The sequence below is a fragment of the Sturnus vulgaris genome, chromosome Z (assembly GCF_052056855.1).
Source record: "Sturnus vulgaris isolate bStuVul1 chromosome Z, bStuVul1.hap1, whole genome shotgun sequence".
Taxonomy (NCBI): Eukaryota; Metazoa; Chordata; class Aves; order Passeriformes; family Sturnidae; genus Sturnus; species Sturnus vulgaris.
The window spans coordinates 72,983,326-73,009,561 of record NC_142283.1 but is presented as its reverse complement, the minus strand read 5'-3'; the positions used below and the strand labels follow the sequence as shown (position 1 = coordinate 73,009,561).

Sequence of the window (26,236 nt, the reverse complement as noted above, 5' to 3'; positions counted from 1 at the left end):
GTCCAGTCCCTGCCACTCAGCTTTACAGACCTCACCTTTTGGGTTGCAGAATCCTGGTCTGCACAGTGTTTTTAGCACCAGACAACTTCTTGCCTTTGTCTTCTTTGTTTTAAGTTGAGCTATCTCTGTTTGAGATAATGAATGAACATATTAAAGCTGCACAGGAGTACTGAAGAAGCAGGTTCATTTGGAGTTCATAGTAATGCTTTCCAACCTCTCTTCCTACAAACACTTAATACTCTTATTTTCATTTGAGACACCTGATAGCCGTCGGGCTGATGCCTTAAAAAGAACAAACTGCTGCCATTCTGGGATCTCTGAGGATAATAATTCAGAACCGAATGCTGTCCTGTGCTACTGAAATTGCTCATCAGCAGACTTCCTTTCACCACTCTGTCAACCAGTCAGTGATGTGAGATCCGGCAGTTCTTTTTTTCACAGTCCTGATTAACTCAGTGGGTTGGCAGTTTGCTGATGATAAGACTAACCACCTTTCAGGATCTCTTGTGCATTTTAAATAGCACAGATTGGAAGATAACCGCAGCGGAAGTCTGCGGGTTGTCACCTTCCAAGCACAGAACTGGTCATTAATCCCTGCCAAATCCAAGGATAGCCTGTCTGGTGGCTCTGCTTTTGCACAGGCTGCAGCACCAGCTTGCTAAGTTTGCCACTTCCTTTGTTGTCAGATCTTTTTTCCTAGCAAAGACTGTTCTCATTATTTTGGTCAATTGTCCTAATTTTCTCATATTTTTATGTAATACAAGATAGAAGAGAATAACAAAATAAAACCACTGGCATTCCCCTAGGGAGTGCTTTGATGCTGTAACAAACAGCTTTGTAAAAAGTCAAAGCTGGCTAATTGAAATACCTCTGTGTTCTCTAATTTAGTATTAAATGAGATGAAAAATTCTTCACTTTGGATGTAAAGTGGATCGCAGGAGAGTTTGCAAGTCTTGGCTGGGCAACATTGTATTCTTGCCTTGCCAGGCACATTAATTACCAAACTACGGCCATCTCCTACTCCGGAGTTCCTGTGAGCCCACATGAGTTTTGAACTGTTAGCTGTACTAGAGTGCCTAAATGTAAACAGGCTTATTCCCAGTTTGGAGCTCCCAGTCACACTGACACAGTGGTGTGGAGAATCAGGTCTTTTCAATGTATAATTGGGGGTCTCAGAATTGGTAATAGGGGCCTATGCTTGTTCTAAGGCAGACTTCACCTTAAACAGAAGTGCACTTTGTAACGTGATTTTGGCATGAAAATAGAGGACCCTTCTGGGAATGTGTTTAAATACAAATGTAATGGACAATACATTACAGATATTATGCTTATAGATACTGTACTTTGATTTTCTCTTATGTGTGGCATGCTGTCATAAAGTTACCATTTGCTTTCTTATCTGTCTATATTCCTTCCTATTTCTTTTTCCTTCCTTTAGTATTCCTTTCAGGAGGAAGTCCAGAAGAAACCATTGCCCAGTGCTGCCTCCCAGTGTTGTAAGTTAGACTACTTCTTCTCAATATTTTTTCTTTTTTCAATGTACTTTATTTCCTTTTGTGGTTAGATGTCAAGTGATGGTACATTTGAACAACATTTTCTTATTAGAAGTACTTAAATTTCTGTGCAGTTATGAGAAGCTGTGCTACTCAAAATACTGCTCTGCAGCTTCTGATGCCAGGAGGTGAAATCAGATGTTGAGTCTTGCATTTGTTGTTGTCCTTGTGTGCAATAATGGAAAATGCATTCAAAGTCACCAAGATTGTCAGACCCTTATAATATTTATACTACTAAGAAAATGCTGTGTTTTTTTTCATGTGACCGTATTAGGCTATGTTATGCTAAAACTTCCTGTGTTAAATATAATTTTTATTACTGTTTAATGAAATTCTAAGAAAATAAACTGAGACAAGTACTACTGGTAGCCTTTTAAAATGCACCAGGAGTTTGTGTACTTGATGTCTAATTTCTTCAATATTACTTTTCAATGCTGCGTTGATGGATGAAAAAAATATTTTTACTAATTTCTGCTTATCTTTTTATGCTTCTGAAAACATGGATGAAAAAATAACATAGCACTTACTGTATCTGATGATCTGCAAAATTAGATTTCTGAGACACTGCTTTTAACATACAATAGATGAAAGCTCAGTGATGTCTCTTGTGAATGTGTTATCTGCTTTTGGCAACAACATTAATAAAATTCAAGTCTTATAATTTAAACAAATCTTTTATCCTCTACTTCAAATCCTTTAAGATGTGCGTATTACACATTGCAGGCTGTTTATCCATTAGGCTGATTATAGGATCTCTGCAAAACTGATAACATTAGGAAATGCTAATTACTGTTTACCTTTTTTGAGTAGAATTAATTTCTCTGTGTACTCTTGTTATGTTATCTTAAAAGTATCTTCAACCAACTCTAGACATTAGCCAATTGCATAGGAAATCTGATTGTGCAGTGTAACAGGAATATGTACAGCTCTATATCGAAGTATTCCAGTAATACTTTCATTCTAGTTCATTCTAGGCAACACTGAATGTATCCTCCCATTTTAGAAAGGAGAAAAGAAGTGTATGTAAAGAATAAAGCAGGGTTTTTTTGTTTGTTTGTTTGTTTTTTTGGTTGTTGTTGCTGTTGTTATTCTGCTATTCTTGTGGGTTTGGGTTTTTTTGGTAGGTTTTTTGTGGTTTTTTGTTTTGTGTTTTAAATGGTCAAAAGGGTACAATTGATTTGTTAAGACTATAAATAAGAAACACTTTGGGAGAAACTAATATTTGATTAAATCATACTAACGTAGTATGCAGAACCCATAATGTCAAAGTCAAAGAAAAACTGTCTGCTATATGAAGTGTCCAAGAAATGAATGTGTTATTTGCTGAAATTACTTTCCTGGCTCTGTGCCCTGGGCTTTGCTTTTGTTTAAGGGAGGCTCGTTTGATTGAATCTTGTAAGTATTGAGATGTATGGGTAAATTAGAGGGAATGCTTCTGTGTGGGGAAAATAGCTGCACCTGTTCCACAGCAGGGTGCTTTTACATCCCCCTGTAGCTGGTTTCTCCCCTGGAGAACCAACTGGGCTCTTGCAGACAGACACAATGAGAAGCAGCACTACAGCCACCTTTGTTGTGCTGCCTGTTAACAGCCTGTTTTCCAGCCTTGCTGGAAAGTGACCTTTTGCAATATTCAGTTGAAGGCCCCGTGGTTTGAACAATTAATGTCACATAAGAATTAATATAATCATTCATGGGATTAAAGCACTCATTAGAATGGATGTTAAACATTTCATAGCAGTCTGTTGTTAATGTATTTAAAAATTTTCAATAAAGCTGATGGCGCTGCATGTACTTTGGCGTGTTTACTGCCTGCAAATATCTGATGTCTATGAATATCTATTTACATGGAAAAAATACAAAATAGATATTTAATATAGAGGTACTTTTGAAAAATGAACTCTGTCTGCATCAACTTACGCATAGGAGTTGTCAGCTTGCCTCAATACAGCATAGTCTTTTGAAACTCAAGAGTTTAACACAGAATATGCACAGATTGTATCTCTATTGAAAGCTGACCTGACCTTTGCATGTGACACAGGAGCTCAACCCTTTTCCCACAGGAGCAGGGTGGGTGTCCTTCACAACACTAAAATGTATTCAATATAGAATGTTCTTACTTACCATGTGGGTAAGTAATTGATAGGTGTATTTTTAGATATAATAAAAATATCCTCAAGAACACTTTTAAGACTTATCCAATTTTGCATCACATCATTTTCCATTTTCATAATCTAGATGTGCCAGATGAAGTGTGGTCACTGTTGGGAGCAGGACACAGTCTGCTGGACAGCAGACTAAGTATTTATTTAGAAGGAGATAAAAACCATGCTTGGTGTGAGAAGGTTTTCCCAGTCCCTCAAAAAATACAAAATTATCATAAAACCTGGTGCACTATAGAGCAAAAGTTCTGCAAAACATTTCATATAGCTTAAAAAAGGCTTAGCACTTAAAAAATTAATTGTACATAAGTGCATGTGCCATTGGTGTCCTGCTTAGCCACTCTGGCAGCTCTCAGAAGACCATTTTGACATCCTAGTTCTGGCTAGAGAAAGTCCTACAACAGCAGGCAGGATCAGGTTCATTAATTAGGAAAATTCATTTCCTTGCATGTTAAAATTAGATTACACTTCTGCCCTCTTCTGCATCTGTACTTTCCACACATCTTTTACCTTTTCCAAACCAGTTTTTCTTGTGGTTTCCCACTTCCTGTAGGGATGCAGCTTTTTCTGTTATCTCCTCTGAACAGAGAAGGGGAGAAGGATGGGGCAGGATGTGAGAGAAGAGAGATGACCCTGTCTGAAAGCCAGCCTCTGATCTGAGGGTGGGTTTTTATCCCCAGGCGTGTATAGGCTGCTGCCTTGGCATGGTGCCATGGGAAATCTCAGCCCACACTGGGAACTCTAATTTTTCCAGAGATTTTTGAGCTTTCAGGCCCCCTTTCAGAGTCTCAAATACTGTTTTGTTCTTAGAACACTCTGACCCATAATTTCTGAGGCAATGTGGGATTTGGGCTTCCAACCTATTCTTAAATGAGGCAGGTGGTTCTACTGCATATAGAGTCTTTTCTAAGCCCTGCTGATTTTGGCACTTCCTGCCTCTTTCCTTCATTATACTTAACCATTTCATTTTTAACTCCCAACTGCTGTGCTTCTCTGTGTATTCCTCCTGCCCCAGAAAGATCATGTGCTTCCAATTGATTTAACTTTCAGTGATCCCAAGCAGTAAGCAAAGCACTGGAGTGTCCATGCATCCAGTTTTGTTTGCCTTTCTATTAAATGTAGTCATAATTATTAATGTTTTGATATGTCATTGTTAGAAAACTGCAGCGTCTCCATATTGGCTTTTACCCACAGCCTGAAATTAAATGTAAATTGAAAAGAAAGCAAGGTTTTGTTGTCTGGAAATTAACTTTAAATTATGCAGATTGAAAACATATTATTTGATTACTTTGGCATTGAGTCAGTAAGCTCTACGTTATTTATTGTGAGGAGTTACAGATATGTTTACCTCGTATGCTCATGATAATTTCTGGATGCATAGAAGTCCATTACAATCCACAAGTGAGTCACACTGTGAGTATTTTAAATGCAGTTGGATCAGTTACAGTGCAAACTGGGATGAGATACTCGGCATCTTTGCAGAATCAATTTGGCAAACTTGGTTAATATCAACTGCTGTATAAACTGCCCTACACCATTTGTCAGGGAGATTACAAATCTGGAAGAGAGCAGGTTGTTCAGGAAAGATAACCTGAGTGCCACTGGATCAACCAGTTATGTCTGTTCTCTTAGCATTGCCTGATAATCTTTCTGAGAATGCTTTATTCTCCCTTTTCTGCTTCAATGTTTTTGTTCCATTTCCTTTAGTCCTTTTCTCTGTGAAATCCCTGGTTACCAGGGCTGTGGTGAGTGTTGACACTCTGTTGTGTGGGGCTTTTTGTTGTTGGATTTTTTTCTTTTGGTTGGTTGGTTTGGGCTTTTTTGTTTGTTTGTTTTGTTTTATTTGGGTTTTTTTTTGGGGGGGGGGGGGTTGTGTGTGTGTGTGTTGGTTTTTTTTGTTTGTTTTTTTTTGGTTCAGTTTGTTTGTTCGTTTTGGGGTTTTTTTTGTTGTTTTTGTTTTGGTGTGTGTGTTTTATTGTAGATTTTATTGTGCTTCTTTTTTATCAAAAGAAGGTAAATTTTTTGCTTGGCTCTGGATGTAGGTTTGTGCTGGCAACAAAAGAAGCAATAGCTTCTCACATACTGTTCTACCAGTAGAAAGAACCAAAGCCAGCCTGTGCTTGGTCTGCCATATGATGAGAGAGAAAAGAACAAGATTACATCTCTTAATGCTCTTTGGAATATGTGGGTATGCACATGCATGAAGGGAAAAAATGCTACAGTTGTTTCAGATTCATAAGCAGCTTTTTATCTACTTAAAATCTGGCAAAATGTTTTATACACATAATAGGAATGGATGTCGTTTGATGCCAGATCAATTTGTTGTGGTGACCCTTCTTTGCCACTGATACTTGAAGAAATCTGGTTTTGCAAAATTCTTCTAATACTTATGCATGCTATTTCAAAGGTACCACAAAGGCTAATTTTGAGATGTTTCATTTCTGATGCTCACTGGTTTTCTTTTTGGGAGCTAAAATTCCACTGATAAATTGGGAAGGCTTGTACATTCCCCTGAACAGGCTGACTCTAATGCTGAGATGATGATGCTTCCCATGGCACTGATGGGGAGTTTTCTCTGTTTAACAGCCAGATGACTGTTTTCCCTGCCCCTTACTCCCCAGCAAGCCCCCAAACACTGGTTTTGTATTTGTGCTGTACTGTGGATGCAGCATTTTCTGCTGCCATTAGTGTGCCACTGGGCTGCGGGGGGAACTGACCCTGTGGCAGCAAATGGCAGAAAATTTGCTTCTTTTCTTCTTTGGTAATTGTATATAAAAAAAAAAAGTGATCTGCTCTACCAGTCTCACAAGGCCAGGCAGCATAAAAACCTTTAACAGGCCAGAACATGCCACTCCTCTAATTGTTCACAGAGGTGCATGATCTGTGATAGTGGAGGGTCAGGCAGCATAGTTGTGTGAGAATGCTGGGAGTTGACACTGCCCTCCTTGTTGTAAAGGTGTGTGCTATACGTCTAGATTTTTGCTGGTTTTTTTTCTGGTTACCAGCCGGATTCTGCACAACAGAGGTCAGCAGCCACCTACAGCATCTCTAGGTTGGGAAGGGTAAGGAAGAAGTCAGTGATTATTTTCTTAAGGGTAGGTGACACTGAAGATAGTGCTGCATTGTATAGTTATGCTCTAGTAAGAGTAGAACTTCTGGCAACAGTGCAGTTACAACTCAAAAGACTCTTCAGTGTAAGTGTAAAATCCAAAACAGCACCCATGAATGGCTTTATTTATTTATTTATTTATTTAAGCTAGGGCAAGGAAAAACTGCTTTAGTCCATTCAAGGGGAACCATTGTATGAGCTTGTTTGTGGTACTTTACTGATGGGCTGGGAAAGCTGGATCCTTGGCCTCTCTGCTTCTGGGTGACTGGCAGCTCCTGTTTCTCTTTGTTTAGGATAAATCCCCTAAGGATACTTGTTTTCTTGTGGCTTTGTGGCACTCACTGTCTGGGCTGGCTGAAGGCATGGTGGATCTGCTGAAAGGAGCACAGACTGAAGATTTTACTCTTAAAATATCTGCCTGCAATTTCAGGATAAAGGTGCTACTTTAGGACTGGATATGTCTAAGGAAGACTACTCGGCATATGGAATTTAAAAATAAAAATACTGGCTATATTAGGAGATTATACAGTAACAAAGTTTGATCTACTGCTGAACTCTAGAGAACTCTAGCGCTTTGATTTTGCTGCTGATCTTCTAAATAGGGTTTTTTAGTAGTTGTTTTCGTTAAGTATGGGTTGGATTCTGAAAGGTGGTGAGAAGGAAATAAAGCTTTTATTTTTAAATAAACCCTAGGTGTAAAGTTCTTACTGAAATGCTGAACACTGCCAATACTGACAAGTGTTTTTATAAGCAGTGATCAGACAAAACAAATGTTCGTTTAAACACTCTAGCTTTCATAATTTGTCTAGAGCTCTTCATGAAAGTTGTGGGGTTTTTTTGCTACTGCATTTTTAAGGACTTTAAACTTAATTAGTCTTCATTTAACATAGTAGGAATAGGAGCAAATAAATTTGAATTTTGTTACAACAGTAAAATATAAACTTTTTAAAAATTAAAGATTTTAAACTGAAAAATGATTCTCTAACTTTATGTACAAGCCATAAATATGTATCCTCTAGCAGTGAGGCTTGTACCTAAAGTCCAGGATTAAAAATCAGAAGGAAAAAAGGCACCGAATCTTTTATCTCTGCTGCTGTAGAACATTATATTCCTCTTTGCTATTATGCATATATGTCATGTGATCACCTGTAGTCCAAAACTATATCTCAGAAAGGGGTATCTAAATCTTCTGTCTTTAACTGTGTTTAAATCTCTTAGCCAAATAGTCTGTGTAACTTGGTAGCCTGGAATTTGTAAGACAAGGCAGCCATGTTAGGCATGAGTGCAGTGGTAGAAATGTTACAATTTTCTATTGAAGATAAAATTAGGTGGCACTCTGCCTGAGCCTTTTTACTATGGTTACTGATGAGTTGCACAAGCTTGTAATAACTTAGTGGGTACTCTTGATGATTTGGTGATGATCCAAGCCCTGCTTAAATTCTCAGATCTCGATCTGATTTTAGCCAAACTAAAGGTGGCCAGAAGGGTCATTTCACTTAGTGAAATAAAATATTCAAAAATTTCAACATGAGCTGAATGTGGTGAACTGGGGAGCAAGGGGAGCACTCCAGTGTTACAATCCAGTACCTATCCTTGTCTCTGACAGATCCTTTTAGCTCATTGGCCTCTTGTGCTTTCTTATCTCCTTTTATGCAGAGGCCTTAGCCCTCATCTGGAGTGTTCCAAAACTGAGCTGGAAATGGTGGTACTTGTTAAGAAACCATCTTTGGCATTGTGCTTACTGAAAACTCGACTTCCTTCTAAAAAGCTATTCAATGTATGTTTTCTATTTTAGAAGCTTATTCCGCTAAAATACCACCTGTTTAGTTTTGGGAAGTACATTGAACACTGGAAAAATGTAGATTTTTGTGGATTCTGAGGTCTGTTCACACTGTATTGAGGATATTAACCATGGGAAAAAGAGATTTCTTAAACATAGAAGAAAGAACTGACCAGAACATTCTGAAAATGGTACTTTATCCGAACCAAATATAATATCTGGAGTTTAGTTTGCTTTTATAGACTTAGATGATTTCTGTTGGTGCCAAGCATGGGATGTAACAGGAGGATTAAATAATTGACCAGAATGACTATCAGCAGTGGTCAGCAGATAATGTTCTGACAGGGATAGTCAGTCAGGTAGGTCCCAACCAATCTCAGAGGCTTGTAAACAGAAATGAAACAAAATGGCACACAGGCAGTCAAATTAGATGGCATTAAAAACTTGGAATATTTTGCTTTTTTAGTGTCCCTGCTGATCCAGGCTTGACAGTGTGAAGTGGGGAGGAGGAGTTCCTCCTTGAATAGTTGCATAACTGAAGCACAGAACAAGCATATGTTATATTCAGCTAACAGTGGGAACTTAGATGTGCTTTATAAAATGTGTTAATGACAAAAATGTTTTAGCTTCCAAGGCACCAGGCTGCTGGCATTGCTTAGTCCTTAATTGAAGGTTTATATGAAGCCTCATTTTTTGAGTACTGAAACTTACAAATACAAAATAATGTGATAACCAAGACACACTGTTAGTAATTAAGAACACATGGAGTGACTAGTCTGACTTGGCTGTATCATGTATTCCATTGTTGCTGTATGTTGTTGTATGGTTTTGGAATGACAACTTTCCATTTTCTATCTGTCTGGACTGCTTGGTGTTTTTAGTTTGTACAGGTTTAAATTTGTTCCCAAAGGTGATCTGGAAGGGATTTTTTCTTAACAAATCATGGTTATGCGTATTACTTTTATGAAGCAGAAAAACAACTTGAAAAGGCTGAAAAGAAATTCTGTTTTCATTAACCTTCAAAATATCAAGACTGTCAGCCCAGGTCTTCTGCGATTATGCTGAAGGACTGAGATATATACTGTTAACTCCTGAATCTTAAATGAAGCAGCATATGTGTTGAATCTTTAATAAATTCATTTTTTTTCCAAAATGTTAGACACTAAAGTGAAGTGGGTGTTAGTAAAAACAAACAAAACCAGAGTTTTTGAGCTTCTGGCTGAAAATCCCTTACTCTCTGTTAGTGCATCCCTTTCTCTTTGCTCCTGCAGCAGTGCTTGTCATAGTCTATAGCTGCACCATATCCTGGTCAGCCAAACCCAACTTCTCAGTGTGAGAAAATGTGCAGGGTAAGGAGCTGCTTTCTAAGGGCAGCTGCTCCTCTCCTCGCCCTGCCCTGCTTGGCATTGACTGCTATTTGCCTTGGGCATGTAAAATCTGTGGGATTTTCATGCTCATAAAGAACTTGGTAGCAGTGAGGCGGACAGGTGAATAACTGGCTCAAGGTCACCACTGTCAGTTTGAGGGCTCTTTTGTCTATGAAGGTGGTAATGCTTCTCCTCCAAGGACAGATCTTGTATCCATGAGGGTTGTCTTAGCTCTTGATAGCTTTCTTTTTGTTGCAGTTTTCAGATAAGTAGTGTTGTGCCAACCATCAGGCCTTTTTCTGTCAAGGAAATAGAGGTTGGGAACATTCTCAGCTGGTTTCAGAGGTTATTCATTCCTCCTATGCAGATTGAGTACAGTGGTTTGTGCAGAGGCTGGCAGTCTGGGATTTTTATCTTTGTGAAACCTGTAGGACAGATAAGCTCCATTTCCTTTGTGGTTTTTCTGATCTGGATACCAGCTTTGGAAATTTATCGTTATCTTCTGGTGTTTCTTCCCCAGTTGCTCTGGGGTTTTACATGTGCATTCATTTGTGTATAATGACATGCATTTCACTAGCATGTAGCCTGACTGCAATAATGCTGTGTCACTACAGAGTTTTTCTGGATCTTTGATAGTAATACAAGCTGCAAATATTTGAATGTTTCTTTCTTTGCCTCTTACTGTTCACCTGGGATACAGACATTTTGATGGAAGGATGTGTTAGGGTAGCTATTACGTGTGTCAGTGTCTTGAGATTTTCAGGAATGAGATGCATGTAAGCCGTTGTTCCACTTGTACATTAATAGGAAATTGTCTTTAATGGGAACTCTTGTTTACAGCTCAGTGCAGAGCTCTGTCAACATCTTATTCTTTTTCCTCAGTCCCTTTTCTGTGTTCCTCTCTACTGTCTCTGCTCTCCCTGCCTCTGGTTTCTGTACCCTTTTTCCTGGTTGTCTCCCCTTTTCATTTCTTTGCCATGTCTTTGACTTTTGTTTTCTTTGCCAGCTTGGTTGTGTGTTCCTCTTTTTCCTCTCCTTCCCCCCTGAAATAGCACTCAGACCTCTGTCAAACCTGGTATTTAGGATTTTTGTTGTTGTGAAAGACAAGCCTGAGGTGATAGTCCTGTGTCAGGGTCATGCAAAAAGTGTTGGGTGGATCCTGGCAGGTTTCTGATGCATTTGCTTACTTCTTAATCTCACCAGCACACCTGACACAGATGCATTGTCACTCCTGCTGCTGAGTGGCATTTATCTTGTCCCAGTCCGTAGAGTGTTGGTGCTAGCCTTGATGGACTTCAGTTCTCTTCCGTTGTTAATTTCAGTAAATAGGAATTTCTGTACACAGGAGAGGAATAAACCTTACCTCTGTGGTAACTGCATGTGTTCAGCATTATATCAGTGGTTCTTTCCAAATCAGCACCATAAAAATTGTGACTCAATTTATTCCACTTAGTCAGGGCTGCTTCCTTTAATGACCAAAGCAAACATACATGTGTTACCTTTTTTTCTCTCTAACTACTACTATAGGAACCAGAAGGTTATGGCCTACCTTTGAAATTGTGCCAGATATAAAAGTGCCACAAGAAAGGAGCAATCTGGTTGTAGCTCTAGTGCTTCTGTGTGCCTGGCTGGTGGCTAGAGATGGTAGCCAGGACAGGAAGCTCTTGCTGGTTCTCTGTCTACAAGTGATAAATTTGTGTATTGTCTGCCACACTTGATGCATCAACACTCCTGTAAATGTAACTTTTTAAAGTGTGTTTTGCACTATCTTCTAGAAATGCTGGTTCTGAAGCATTTCTTGGAGTGCAAGTTGTGTGCATGGTTCTGAATTGTTTTGAGGCTGTATATGCTGGTTTGTTGCCTCCATGGTACTGAGTATGACCTTGGGGTGACAACATGGGTATTAATAAGTAAAAATTTTAATGTCTTTCTGAACTTGCTGTGCAGCTTTAGCATGAATTTGTTTTCACCTTCAGTTTTAACATGGAAAGGTTTGCTTACTGTTGCAGAATTAACTTCATGGGTGTTTGCCTTAGAATGTTGTGAGAGCCCTTAAGCTTTTTACCAGTGTGTATATCTGCCTAACAAAGTACTCTTCATGCTGTTCACATGCACACAATTTTTCATGCTATATTATGTAAGTTATGCTCTCTGGGTTAAACTTTGTTCTGGAAAGGGGGCAGAAATGGAAATGTGAAGTGACCTTTGCCACTTGATTTGCAGACTTTAGCCTGGAATCAGATACTGCTCTAAACTGTACTCTGGTATCTGAGGTATTTGAATATAGTAGGGAATAAAAGTGTTTAACTGCTCTTGCTAGGTTGACTGATAAGTGTTTTGTGTACTTGTATTAATAAATGCATGATTGCTTATCAATTCCAAGAATTTATAATGATCTTAGTTTTCAGAATGTCGTATAAAGTAACTGGACATGAAGAGTAAACAATGTTGTATAGATAAAGAAAAAAATCCCTTACATTTTCAAGCTTAGTATCTAAAAGGCGTTTTAAATACATGAAAAGTATGCTTGTGGTTTGTTTTTTCTAAGCTTTCTTTTTCCATTCCTATTCTTTTCTGCCATTTGTTACATGCAGGCAACTGGAGTTATTTCGGATGGGGAGAGCAGCTGAGTACGTAACAGTTTGATTTCTTGCAAGCTTACTAATTGTATAGTGATGCAGCATGCTCCAGTACAAGGAAAAGTGGAAATATTCATGCATATAGAAAAATCTGTTCTGTTGTATTTTCTTTTACTTTCACTTAGTCTTCATATTTGTGTGAATGGATGGCTGTTCCTTTTTTCACCTTTTAGCTTTGTTTTGGTCATGTTTTAAATGAGTTGCTTGTGCCTTCTACTGGGATTTGAGGACATGATGGCAGATTTGGACTATTTCTCTTTTCCTGTAAAGGTGATACTAATTTTTTGCCTGTGTGTTAATTTTCATACCTCTGTAAGCCCAAATCAGCATTTGAAGTAATGGAAAAACATAGGGGACTCTGTAGTCATTCTCTTATTAAGATAAGAAGATACAGTGGAAATATATTCCAAATACTACAAATAGGAGTAAATATGAATGAAGAAATTACTGTTGTACACCAGTGGGGTTGTAGGTGTTGTGTAACATTCAGCCTCAGTGAGACAGTATCATGGCAAAAGTGGCAGGTCTTTGCTTTCATTAGTGCTGACCAGCCTTGGACAGGAAAAACTCAGATACTGCAGCTGTCTGTGATCTGTAGAGCTGATGCCACACCTGGAGACTGGTGTATTAACTTTTGCGTAGGCTGCAAAATTTTTGTTCTTTTTTGCTGAAAATGTACCTGAAACATCTTGACTTTCTGAAAGTGGCACAGATACCAACAGGCAAGGCTTCTGCTCAAGATAGTCTGTGGCTTCTACAGGCTATAGAACATGTGAGGGTTGATCAGTCTTAAAACAAAAGTGTTTGTTCCCTGTGTACAGCATAAGAATGAGAGTGTTGCTTAGGGGAGCGTGCAGAGAAAGATCACTGTGACTATATATCCATCAGGGCAGATATTCTGCCTGGTGCTTTTCCATTTTTGACATAAAGGAATTTGGAGAGGAAGCTCTTACTAGTTCTGAGTCTAATGTCCAGTTGATGTTACACTGCATTTCATATGTGGACCTGTTCTACATTTTAGAAGTCTTACACTAGTGACTTCCCCATTTCTTCTCCCACAGTATTTTTTGTCCTCATTGTCCTATCTTTGATCAAACATAAAGTTCTTTGTGCCTTGGCAGTGTTGTTCAGTGCTGGATGTCTCAATTGTTTATTCTTAGAGGTGTGATAGGATAACCAAGAGGTAACTAATTTACTTTTTTACACTACTGAGAAAAGGACCAGTGTCCTAAATAGCTTTATTTTCCATTTTTGGGTATTTGAGAGGGAAATGGGGTGTTTAAGAATTAGTCACTGAGAGGTCTAGGAGGGCTGTGTATGTGTATTTCTCCTGTTTATCCAGAGAGTCACTGTATGGTGGTTTTGCTTTAAAAGGTACCTGTATGCATGAGGCTCCCTCCCTTTGTCCCTTCCTCCTTTTCTGTCTTCCTTGCTGTGCTGTCCTCTTTGAAATAATTTTAGCATCTTTACAGTCAGGCTTGTATTATTGGTGCTATTGGTGTTTCCAAGTGAGCTCCACTAGCTTGACAATATAATGAAAAACACACTTCTAACTGTAATGTTAAAACAGCAGCTGAGAAGGAAGCAACAGAAACAGCATTTTGGTAGCATTTTTTTTGCTTCGTGCAAAAGGAGTGCTGTAGCCCAGACCCTTGTTAGTTGGGCAGAGTGTGCTTTAGGAAAGAGGCATCTTGTACTGCTGACCTAGTTTCCTTTTAGGAAAGGGAAAGACTTGAAGAGGTAGGGTAGATGTTCAAGGGAGTCTTTCCACTTCATCCTGCCAGTTCTTTTCTTTGTTGCTGAGTGTTTCAGCAGCAGTGTATTTTCAAGTGAGAGAAACAGGATTATGAAAGCTCTTAAACTGAAAAGTTAGTACTGCAAACATGCTGCCTTAAAAATATGCAAATTTCTTATGTGTTTTTAAGCAATGAGGGCAATACTATGAACGAAACCTGCAAAGTTGCATTTAAATAATTTCTCAAAACCTAGACAGTTTTAACATAAGATATAGAAGAGCCTCAAAAAACACCCTTGTGTCCTTTTGAGATTTTTTTCCTTCTTTCTTACTTCAGTGGTCCTCTTTAAGCTAGTATGTATTTTGGTTATAAGATTTTGGAAAGTGTATTTGTCTGAAGTGACCAGTGCTTCAGTAGATGGTGGCGCAGTGGGATCTGAGACTTAAGGAAAGAAACTGTTGGCAGCTATGATGAAAAGAAGTTTAAACAGATGACGAGTGTGGAAGGTGAATTAATTTCCAGGCCCTTGGTGTGGAGCTGGCAGAGACTTTTCCTGACCTGGTAGCTATTCCTTCTGTTAGTACACTTTATTTTCTTCTAGTATTATTAAAATAGACAAAAGCTGTGGAAAGCTGACCACTTGTTTTGGAGAACTAATGAGGATTTTCTTTTTGTCCAAGATTTTGCTCGTGTTTGTAGAGGATAACTAAGTTTGGGGGGCTGGATGTGGGCTCCCAGGGGCTGGTGACAGACTGTGCTGGAAAAGCAGGAGGCAATTTCAACTGAATACAATGTCTTGAGAGGATCTCCTGCTGTGTCATGAGACCTTAAACCTGCAAAACCACTTCTTCAAGTGCATTCATCCAGCCACCTGTAATAATTTTGCTGCTAGCTTTCTTTCCTGTCCTGAAGTTTGATTTAAAGGAAGCTGCCAGAGGTTAAAGGGGGCTGAACTGGCATAGCAGGACTGTCAAAGTGGTTTTGAGGTCAAGATACAAGAAACTCTAGAACTGTATGTTCTACCCTGCAGCAGTCATGTTATAATTTCTGAGGGCGAGAGTTAGGGGAAGGAATAACAGTCACAGAAGGTATCTCCTTCCTTGATTTTCCCCACTCTGTGAAATCCTACTGTGTGATGTGACTGCCCCAGTGGGTTTTCTTCTTTTGCTGCGTATATGCATGAATATTCAATAATGAAACATAAGCAGCATGCTTCTACCAGGCTCTTCAGCCTTACCCACAGCTCTCTACGCAGTGGGTCCAGTGACAAAGAAACAGTTTTCATCCCTTGACAGCTCTTTGGTATATGTGAAAATTCTCAAACTGGGGTAAAAAAATGACTGTCTTTTAATATTTATTGTTATGTGTCTTGTTACCAATTTAACTGATCTTCTGAGGCTAAGCTCCAACTTTGCTTATAGAAGACTTGTTCTATCACCTCTTTGAAGAAAACAGTACTTGAATTTATTACACCATTGTATTGTGAGGCATATTTTGCTGAAACACGGGCTGTAATGCCTCCATTTGAAGGGGCACTGCATCCCCAAAGCCACTTCTGCAAGTTCTTGTCAGTCCCTTAATTAAAACTTAAGCATCAAATATGTTAATGAATAGGATCATCACTCTATGTTGGCATTTCAGAAGATACTTTCTTGCAAAGGAAATGTGTGCTATAAGCCACATATGGACCAGGTTTTCCTGCCTTTGATCAGGCTGAGCAATGTCTTCGTTTGAGAATACTTTTGTTAAATAAAGTGAGATTGCTCATAGGGTAGTTGCAGTTCAGCATGACTAAGAGTTTTTTGAGTTGGCTCTTATTTATTTATGAGTCAGTTGAGGATTTCTGTCTGGTATTAACATCTGTGAATGCTGTTAGGTTCATGGGACATACATCAAAGAAAAAACCTGTTCCTGCCTCATGGAGCCTTGCATCCTTTAAACATGTCTCAGGGAGGTATTTTGTGTCGTGACCTCAAAGAGACTTCCCCCTGCTAAAAACCAGTAGGAACTCTGAGAAATTCTGGTGTCAGCTTTTGTAAACGTATATGCTGTAAATGTTTGATAACGTTTACACTAATCAGCTATTTTTGGATGTTGCTTAGAGATACTGTCGTTTATATGGGAAATCGTCATTTGATAGTGCAGAGGTGAGATATGATGACTGGTTAACAAATCCAGGTAGTGTTTCTGCAACAGTTTGATTCATTTGGAATTCTCTGAGCCTGTCAGCTGGTCAGAATTCCTGACCCGTAGAAGCAGTGTTCTGCTTCCTAATAAACATAACTGTGTCTTTGCACTCCCTGTATTAGTGAGTCACTGGATTCAGTTTTTTTCACCCAGATAAGTACTACTGATTTGTATTTTTTGTTATACATTTGAGTTTAGCAAAATTGTTTATCACTAAAGCTGTTGGTCTGGTGACTTTACCAGATCCTACACCTGTATCTCAGTTAGGCTGCCTTCAGCCTCTACAAGTACTGTGATGATTATGGAGCCACAGCTGAAGAACTTTCCATCATGCCAGAGTTTCTTAGGCTTTACCTTAAATGATAGTTACATCTGATGGGACGAAGAAATTAGCTGAGCAGCAAAGTGAGGCATTAAAAGACTCTTTGGAGCAGTGTGTTTTCTGTCCCAGTAGAAGTAATTATTGTTCATTAGGTGGCAATGGCTCAAGTGTTGAGCAATAAGAATGACATTGCTCAGCTGAGTAATAGCTTGTTATTCTTGTGCGGCCAGGGTGAGTCTCGTGATTGACAAATAGATCGACCCTTGCTCACAGGCTGGAAGTTTGATGCACCTCAGTGGGGTTTGGCATATGAAATAATTTTTTGTGTCGTAAATTTTGCATATTTTTCCTAAGCACTGAACTGTGATTAAATTGATGGACACTGTGCTTTTAATAAAGCTGAATACAGCAGCATATGATTGCTCTTCATTTCTATTCAATTGACTAGAGACTGACAAGAACCCTGCAGCATTTAAACTACTAAAAAGCAGGAGGCTTAACCCTTGGTGCGGACAATCAAATTGAATTGGTTCCACTTAAGAGTGTAGAGCAGGGCTTTTTCAGGTGCATTTCTGTATTTTGCAGATGTTTACTGCTGCTGTTCTTTTCTCTTCCATCCACTTTAAAGTGCTAATCTTATTATGTTGTGAACTGGAAAGATCATCAAGAGCAAATTTTATCTCAGATTAAAAAAATGGAGATTGAGTTAAAGGTATGGGAAGCACCCATGGAGGAAAAAGGGGTTCCCTGACGCTCCATTCCATCTGCTTGGATTTTCAGCAGTTAAATGCAGGGTTTGTTAAGGATCTGGCATGTAAAGAGCACTTTCACTTTATTATTCAGCCTCGTGATGAATGACTGTGTAGGACACACACCATTGGATAACCTACCAGAGAGGGCTTTAATTTGATTGTCCGTTTTAGACAGACTTGGTGGCAGAGAGAATGAATAATGGCTGATCCTTATTTTTTTTTGTTTTAAGCATGTTAATGGTGCACTCCACTGCCTTATGGTGTGTGTATTTCACTTTAAGCTTGCCAAGATAACCTTGCATCCTGCACAGCCATACACAGCCATATATTTTTGATACCTTACCTCATTATAACTCCTTTCCTGAAGGCTTATCAAGCAGAAGTGTTTCTGCAGGGAGAGGGACTCACTGGAAAGGAGCTTTTTCGTGTATAGGTTATTATTAGTGTTAAGTACTACGCTTAAGCTAATTTACCTGTATGTATTAAATGTAGCGGTTTTCTCCTATAAGAGGTAGTATAATTGTTTATAAGCAGAACTGCTCTCCCAGTTCTTCTGATTTTCCTACTGATTACTTTCCATGAATTTCTCTTAAGCTAAAACTTTAAAAAAAAAAAAAAAAAAAAAAAAAAAAAGCATTAAAAAAATCCAGAACCACGAAGTTGTATTTAGGACTGCTGAGAAGAAAGGACAGTATTACAGCTTAAAGGTTGAAACGTTTTCAGAAAGAGCTCCTTTCCACAAAGAAGTGTTTTTGGATTTGTGGGTTGTTTTTTTTTTTTTATTTTCTAATGTCTAAAGGTTCATTTTGGCAGTAGCAAAGTATCTGAAATTTTGGGTGCTGGGGGGTTTTTGTTGTTGTTTGGTTGGTTTTTTTGGTGTGTGTTGGGGTTTCTTTTGTTTTAAAATAAAGATGTTTTAATCTGTTTATTAGTAATGACTAAAGAAAAATAAACTGTAATAGGAAAGGGGAAAGGAGGGTGTGAATCTGATCACTGCAGTTCCTTGGTGCACACTCGAGAGAACTGGAGATGATAGCCAGCTGCCAGATGGACATACAGCCACAGCAGAAATAGTGGTTTTTTGCCGTTCTTCCAAAACTAAACGGGCTCCACTGTCCCAGCAAGGCACCTAGAGAGCTGTGCCCTTAAACTGCTTTTGTCTCTTAGCCTTTGAAGATGCTGACAGTGCCGTGGATGACCGGGACAGCGACTATCGCAGCGAGACGAGCAACAGCATTCCCCCTCCGTACCACACCACGGTGCAGCCCAACGCCTCCGTGCACCAGTTCACGAGCCCAGCTCGCCTGCAGCAGCAGGGAGTCCTGCGGGATTCCTGTGCCAACTCCCTCCAGAGTTACGACTTGGATTATCGGGAGCATGTGGCCGTCAGGTGAGTGCTGTCTTATGGGTGGCTTTCCTTTCCCCATTGTTTTTCTACTGCAGATCATGAAGGTACCATGCTGCCAGGGGAGGGCGGATCAAGGGCTCTAGAAGTCTTCTGATAAGAAGGTGTTATGTGTGTGGCTGACACTGGGATTTTGCTGTAAACCTGGAAAAACTTGTGAAGATATGTGTTACACCAGACCTGGCAGTTTAGGGAGTTACCTTTAAAAGATTGACTCAACTTTAGGTCATTTGCTCTTGGTTGTACCTTCCCCTTATTCTCTGAAGGCTACAGAAGTGGGTAGTTGCTTGCTCTGGTACCATGGGGTAGGTGTGCCTCCCAAGCCAGTGAAACACATTCTAGCAGATTTATCCTCTTGGGAGCTTCTTTCTTGGTGCAGATTTATTTTCTCTTCTGGATTAGCTCCAGTTCTATGAGATCTGCCAAAACAATGTATTCAAGAAGAAAGTCTGTAACAGATAAGTTGTTGGGTGTTTTTCCTTCTGTTCTTGTTATCATGTAACAGGGTTGAATGGTGTGCTTTCTCTTTAGATTTACTTTCAGCTGTGCGAAAGTGTGTTTGTTCTGATTTTTTTTACCATAAATCAGTAGTTCCACAAGTGTTTTTAACTTGCTGGAGTATTGAGCATTGCAGCATTACCTTACCAGGATCAATGGCTGTGAGCTAGAGCTGGTTGTGCAAGGTGAAAAGCAGAAGATTTTGGACAGTGCTGGTCTGGTTGGTAAGAGTGGTTCTGTAGAACAGGCTAAGCTGCTGCTTCTGCCTTTGGTGAGGAAGGAAGAGGAGGCTACTTAAGCACTATCATAAAGGTGCCGAGTTTTATTTGTATTACAACTAATTTGTTCTACCTTATCTCCCTTGGTGCAAATGTTCTTGTTTTCTCAAGCCTGAACCTAAATTCAGTTATTGTCTTGGGTGGCTGAGGCTAAGTTTTGCCCTTCTTGATCTATGATCATTAATGGTAAAGGGTGAAGTTTAACGGTAACACCTAATGTTGTTACTGTTACTGAGGTTTCAAGAATAGAAGCAAGTGTGCCAACAAAATGAGTTTACTGCAGTGTGATGTGTCATTCCTAGTGTTCTGTTCCTCGTTCATTAAATGTCTTCTATATAAGCAAGTTATTCCCTTTCCCATGTGAGTCTGTGCTGCTGGCTTGCAGTGGTAAAATTGCTGATGATCTAACTAAGAAGATGAGCTGAGGCTTTTTCTTTTTGGAAGAGCTGAGCTGAGCTCCAGTGATGCTGGACCCTCAGTCAGGAGAAGCCAGTGGTGGCGGCATATTTTTAGAGTTGTATGATTTCTTGGAGTGGTGTTGGCAATACAGGTAGTTTTTCATGGCATGCTTTGCTTGGAGTCAGTGTGTATGTGAATTTCTATCTGTATCTAAAAGATAAATGTGTTTGTAAGACCTTCCAAAGAACCCCTACTGGTTTGAATTGTTTGAGAATACCAAGCTGGAATATATTTCTTTTTTCCCCCCGATTTCCTTAAGATGTTGATGCAAAAGGGTCTGGACTGATAAAATTTACTTTAAAACCATGAACTTTGTAGTTTGCTATGGTCTAAAATTATTTTCAGTCCAGAAATGCAAATCTTTGGTGGTGAGCTGAGCAGTCCTGTTCCCATGCACATTTTCCACATACCCAACAAGATTCTTTACTACATATTTAATCTTAAAACATAAAATATGCAAATAAGCTTTCCAAAGAAGTTACGTGGGACTCTCTTACTTACCAGAAAGGTATTTCTAACAAGCTGGCTGAAAAGAAGCACATGGGTAGGTCTTAAATATTTTCAAAACAAAGATGGAGCTGAGTATTGCAGGAACAAATTGTATTTGACTTTTGTTTCTAGCAGCTCTCAGTTCTTTGTACCAGGCACCTGATGAAATCAGTTTTCCTGGCAGACTGCAGCTGATGGTTGCTGTGAAAATGAGGGCTTGTAGGAAGCTCTCCTGGGCAGACCCAGAAGAACCAGGCAAGAACCTGCTAAAACCTGTCTTGAACTGGTCAAAAGGTTGTCAGTGCCAAAACGCCACAGTAGAAAATGTCTGTTCTAACACCTGTTTTTTTCCTTACAATATTTGAATTTGGATGAAAAAGTTCAACTTCTCTTTATTAGCTGTTAATATATGATCATATTCCTTTGGTAGAAGTAATGTGTTTTCTTCTAAACTTTCCTAAGGATGACAAGCAGTATTGTTATTTGTCCTTGGAGTGTTTTCTGCCAGCAACCACTTTGGCTTCAGAAGAGCAGACATCTTTCCCTCAGTTTTGTTTTTGTTTTGTTTTTGTTTGAGCCTTAACTTTTCTTTGCAATGCTCATTTTCTTTAACTGTTTGTCCTCCATACCTCCTTAGTTTTGCTCAATATCATAGCATAGATTCCACTGAGAGGCTGCCCTGACCTAGAGTCCACATCTGAGTCTCTAGACCTGTCAGATGAATGGGTTACCTTCTTTTCACCTCTCTGCCTGTCTCCCCATTGTTCTTGCTTTGAAGTGCTCCTTTGGTACATTTCAGCTGATACTCACTACTGGCCTCAGCTGTGTTTTACATTGGTAGTAGTTAAATCTGGGCTAATGTTTTTTTCTTATTTCTAATAAAAAGGATGCTTTGTAAAAGAGCAGAGGAAACACATACAGAGAAAGAAGCTCAATTAGAAAGGAAAGTAATTTTCTTTATGCCTAAATTAGTCAATTTTTTTGGTTCAGCATATACAGATAATGGCTCTTCAGACGTTCATGTAGCTCCCATTGCATTCAGCTGAGTTTTGGAAAGGCTTGATCCAGTAACTATGGTGGCCCTGGGAATCTTTTAAAAGAAAATTATTTCAATTACTGGCTTAAAATAGTGAGCACGAAGTATAGTAAGTGTTCTATAGTTCCCGTGTATAACAGGACTCATTTAAAGTAATGAGCATCTTTCCAATTAGTATAAGTTAGCTAATCCTGTTACAAATGCAGCACTAAAGCAGCAGTATAAAATGCAATGATCCATCTCTCTTTCAGGGCGATCCCATCTGTATCTTGTGTTGGCATGCTCCGTGCAGCTCTCATGGTGAAGACTCTTGGATTAGCAGTATCCATAAAATGCCTTTGTGCTCTCTCTTTTCCCTTCTCTGGCACTACTGGATCCGGGACACATATGCCTTCATGCTCCTTAGTTTTCAGGAATGGGTGATGTGGGGCAAAGCTGCATCTTTCAGATGATCATTTTGATACCCCATCCCCTTTCTGCGTGTTTATTTGTATGTAGATTGTCAGGAGCTGTCCTTGTGAGGTTTAAATCAAGAAGAGGTTTCTTTGCTAGTGTCTGTAGGGCTGTTGAACAGTTGAGATAATCCTACTGACCAAGGAATAAGAATTAATCCCAAAATCCCAAGGGCCATTTACTTGGGTTTCTAGGAAACATCAGATTGTTTCACAGCTAATCCATTCTCCCACAATGGACAAGTATAAATTGCTGGATCTGTTCAGATGCATTATAAATGGGAAGTACAGATCCTGAAAGGCATCTGAGGCTTTTGATGGGCTAATATCCAGCATGAGTGTTTCGTTTTGCCTTCTGGTCCAGTAATAGCGCTGAGAATCTTAATTTTGTGTTGGTAGGGGCACCTTGAGGTCCTTGGCTTCAGCCAGAGCTCTCCCAGCAGAGGAATGCTGAAACAGCTGAAACTCCTCTTGTTGCTCATGCCCACAGTTTACATTTTGTCCCCTGTCCCCACTTGCCTGGAGTCCAGTGACTCCTAAGTCTCCAGATGAAACTTTTGCTGTGTTGCCACCCGTGAGAGATACAGGGTCCCTGTGTGCTTTATGAATACTGCTAAAACAAAGTCTGCAGCCCAGAGCGACCAAACTGCAGGCACAGCATAGTGGAGTGGTGTGCGTGGGCACTGCATCTCAAAGTAGTCCTGTTGCTGCAATAAGTGACTTCTTTTCAGCACGCTTAAAAAAGCAACAGCAGAGTACTGGTACAGCCAAGGCTGTGTGCCCTCACTTGATCACAGAAAGCTGTTCTCCCTCAAAAAGGCATTTCTAAATTTTGTGCAGACATAACCGATGCAATCTCACTGCCCATGCTACTTTTTTTGACTATTTGATTGAAGTGTAATGGTGGTAGATTGGCAGGTTTTCAATTTTGTTATTTCTGAATGTTTCTGATTTTAATTTTCGTTTATTTAATGCATGTTTTTTCCATTACTATTTTTTCTGTCCTTCCTATAGCTTTTTTTAAAACTGTTGTTTTTCTCTTCCTATTTTTTGCTGCCTCTCTTCCTTTCCCTCCCACTCCCTTTATTTCTCATCTTAGACAAGGATGCCTAGCTAGAAATGAAAAAGTCAGGATCATTCCATTTGACACTGAAGATGGAGAAGAACGAGAGAGTAACTATGAAGAGCTAGGAAAACTGTTAATAGACGATTTCTTAGAAAAGACTCATAAAACTAGAAGTTGGCATGAGAAAAACATGAAAAAGATGCAAACTCTTTCAAAAAGAGAAAATTTAAACCATTGTGAAAGATCAAGGTGCTGCCAAAATTTGTGTCTGGAGTCAGGGTCTATAGATGTCCCTAGATATCCTCAGGAATATGATACAATTGATAGAAGAAGGAAAAAGAAGCTGCGATACAATTTTGAAGACAGGGAACGAATAAGCTTGCAAAGTAATGGAGGTCTGCAGTTTCCTGGGGAGAAAAGCATTTATTTCAATGGTGTGACAGCTAGTTCTGAACTCATTGATGATTTCCCAGTATATGATAGAGTTGGAAAATACACCTGTAACTCTGAAGGTAAGAGGTTGCCTGCTTATCCAGTCCTGCGTCCATACAAAAATGGGTTAATGGTTAAAAGTGGCAAGTTGCCCAACAAGCAGGGGATGAACCATGAAGACTCACTTCACCTGAGTAATACTGAGGATATGAGATGTATGAGGATGCTAGAGGACACTTTTGTGCCTGTCGATGTCCTTGAGGAATTTGACAGCAGTGCTTCTGATGAGTTCCAGTACTCGCCTGTTTCAGATGATGAAACGGGGGAACTGGCTACACTTTCAAAAAGGTGGTATGATTCTGACATCAGCCATTTGAGAAATATAGCTGCTAATTTCCCTGCAAATACGGGCTCCCATTTAAAAGCTAGGTCTGATAAAAAACATAAAACTAAAGAGAGCAAGCATGATCATCCTGTGCAAGACTTAACACTGTCTCCCGTGGAAGAACCCAATGAGGAGTACATAGACACAATGGATGAACTTCAATGTCTGGTAGAATCAGTCTCTGAATACTTAGCTGAAAAGGAGGAAGAAATCAGCAAATTTGGTACACTGCCAGAAACAAAGAAAAATGTTGAGAATATGCCACTGAAGCAGGATAATGCTGATAATTCGGCAGGAGCTAAAAAGTTTGAGCAAACCAAACATCTTGCTGCAGAGGAGAGTACCAAAGGCAAATCTGAATCTCTTCCAGACTTGTCAGATGTGAAAAATACAGTGAGTTCCCTGTTCAGCTCTTTCACGGAGAAGGTGGGGTCAAGCACAAAGCAGCTCACAGCCTCTGTTGAGAAACTTGTGTCTTCCACTCCAGAGAATACAGAAAACAAAAACTCATCAGAAGGTGGAATCTTGAATGTATTTACTACTAAGGGTAAAAGTGAGGAGGCAGCAGATAGTAAATCTGACACCAAATTCTCTATTCAGTCTTTGCTACCATCCCAGGTGAGCAGTGATAGAAGAGCCCAGAACACAAACTCCAACAAGCCAGAAACAACTGAGACAGACAGTAAGGCTTCTGCATCACATCCTCCCCAGCAAACACAAGGAAATTCTGCTGACAGCCAGCAGAGCCAGCATTCAGTTATGAATTCAGTTATAGGCATGTTTAATCCTTTAAAGATCTTCTCTGAGAAGGAAGTGCCGAAACAAGAAGTCACAAAAGAGGAGCACACCAAGGACAGCCGTGCTGTGAAAGTTGAGGAGGCAAAAAGGAGTGAGACACCATCTGGACAGACGTCAGCCAGGACCAGCAGCACTGTTCCAGAGACTCAGAAAAGTGAGGCAGAGATAAATGCAAGTAGCACTTCTGTGTCTTCGATCTTTGGCAGGCTCACAAACTCAGTCAGTTCCTTCAGTCTGAAAGCCAATCTTGATGGTCTCTTGGGTCCCAAGCAGCCAGATGTGCCACAGAAGCCACCAGATTTGCATCCTGTTACAAGTCAGCCAGGTGCCACTTTGGCAGAGGGTGCGCCCACTGCCCGGGAGCAGCCTCCTGCAAAGCATGCAGACAGTCAGCATCCTGCAAAGCATGCAGACAGTCAGCATCCTGCAAAGCATGCAGACAGTCAGCATCCTGCAAAGCATGCAGACAATCAGCATCCTGCAAAGCATGCAGACAATCAGCATCCTGCAAAGCATGCAGACAATCAGCATCCTGCAAAGCATGCAGACAATCAGCATCCTGCAAAGCATGCAGACAGTCAGCATCCTGCAAAGCATGCAGACAGTCAGCATCCTGCAAAGCATGCAGACAGTCAGCATCCTGCAAAGCATGCAGACAGTCAGCATCCTGCAGGCCATGGACTGGCAAACAAGCAAAACAGAGGTCATGTGGAACCTAAGTCACAGCCTCAAGATCAGGGTACAGCATCTGAAAGCTTTTTTAGTCCACTCAAAAAGTCTTTCAGTCAATTGTTGCTTCCTTCTGCTGAACAAGGGAAGAAAGAAAGTATGTCTGAACATTTTAAAGACCATAAGTCTGAGGAGGATATAAGACAAAATAGTTCATCAAAGGAAGAGCACTCATTTCCTTTCACAGGAAAACTTCCTTTTATCAGTGGGCTGGGTTCTTCAGCAAAGCAGGAACAGAGGAATGAGAAGGGAGGCTTTATGTCATCATTATTTAAATTTTCTTCTGCAGAAAACCTAGCACCTACACAGGACCAGAAAAGTCATCAGAGTTCTAGTGGCAGTTCTTTGCATGGAGGCAGAAGCAGTAATTCAGGAAATGCTGTTCCAGTAAAATCTAGTTCAGTTTCAAATTTATCAGGCAATAAGAAGGAACTTTTACAAAGGAAAAACATGAATAAAGAAAACCTGTCTACTGCCCAGGTAAACAAAGAAAAACACCAGGATAGTACCTCTGTTTCCTTTAAGGCCAAAGAAGAGCAGCAGAAAGCGAAGAGTACTCAAGAAGAGCCTAAAAATGTAAAAGGAGAACTGATGAAAGAAGGAGT

General features: G+C 39.8%; 1 protein-coding gene across 2 annotated transcripts in view; it reads left to right on the top strand.

Moving 5' to 3' along the window:
* The window catches only part of UNC13B (unc-13 homolog B), a 205,786-nt gene that overhangs the window by 43,501 nt on the left and 136,049 nt on the right, over positions 1-26,236 (top strand). For both annotated transcript variants that reach the window (XM_014886034.2, XM_088157158.1), the window contains exons 7-8: positions 1,439-1,496; positions 18,772-18,994. In XM_014886034.2, coding sequence (XP_014741520.2) covers positions 1,439-1,496; positions 18,772-18,994 — 281 coding nt within the window. The remainder of the gene's footprint in view (positions 1-1,438; positions 1,497-18,771; positions 18,995-26,236) is intronic.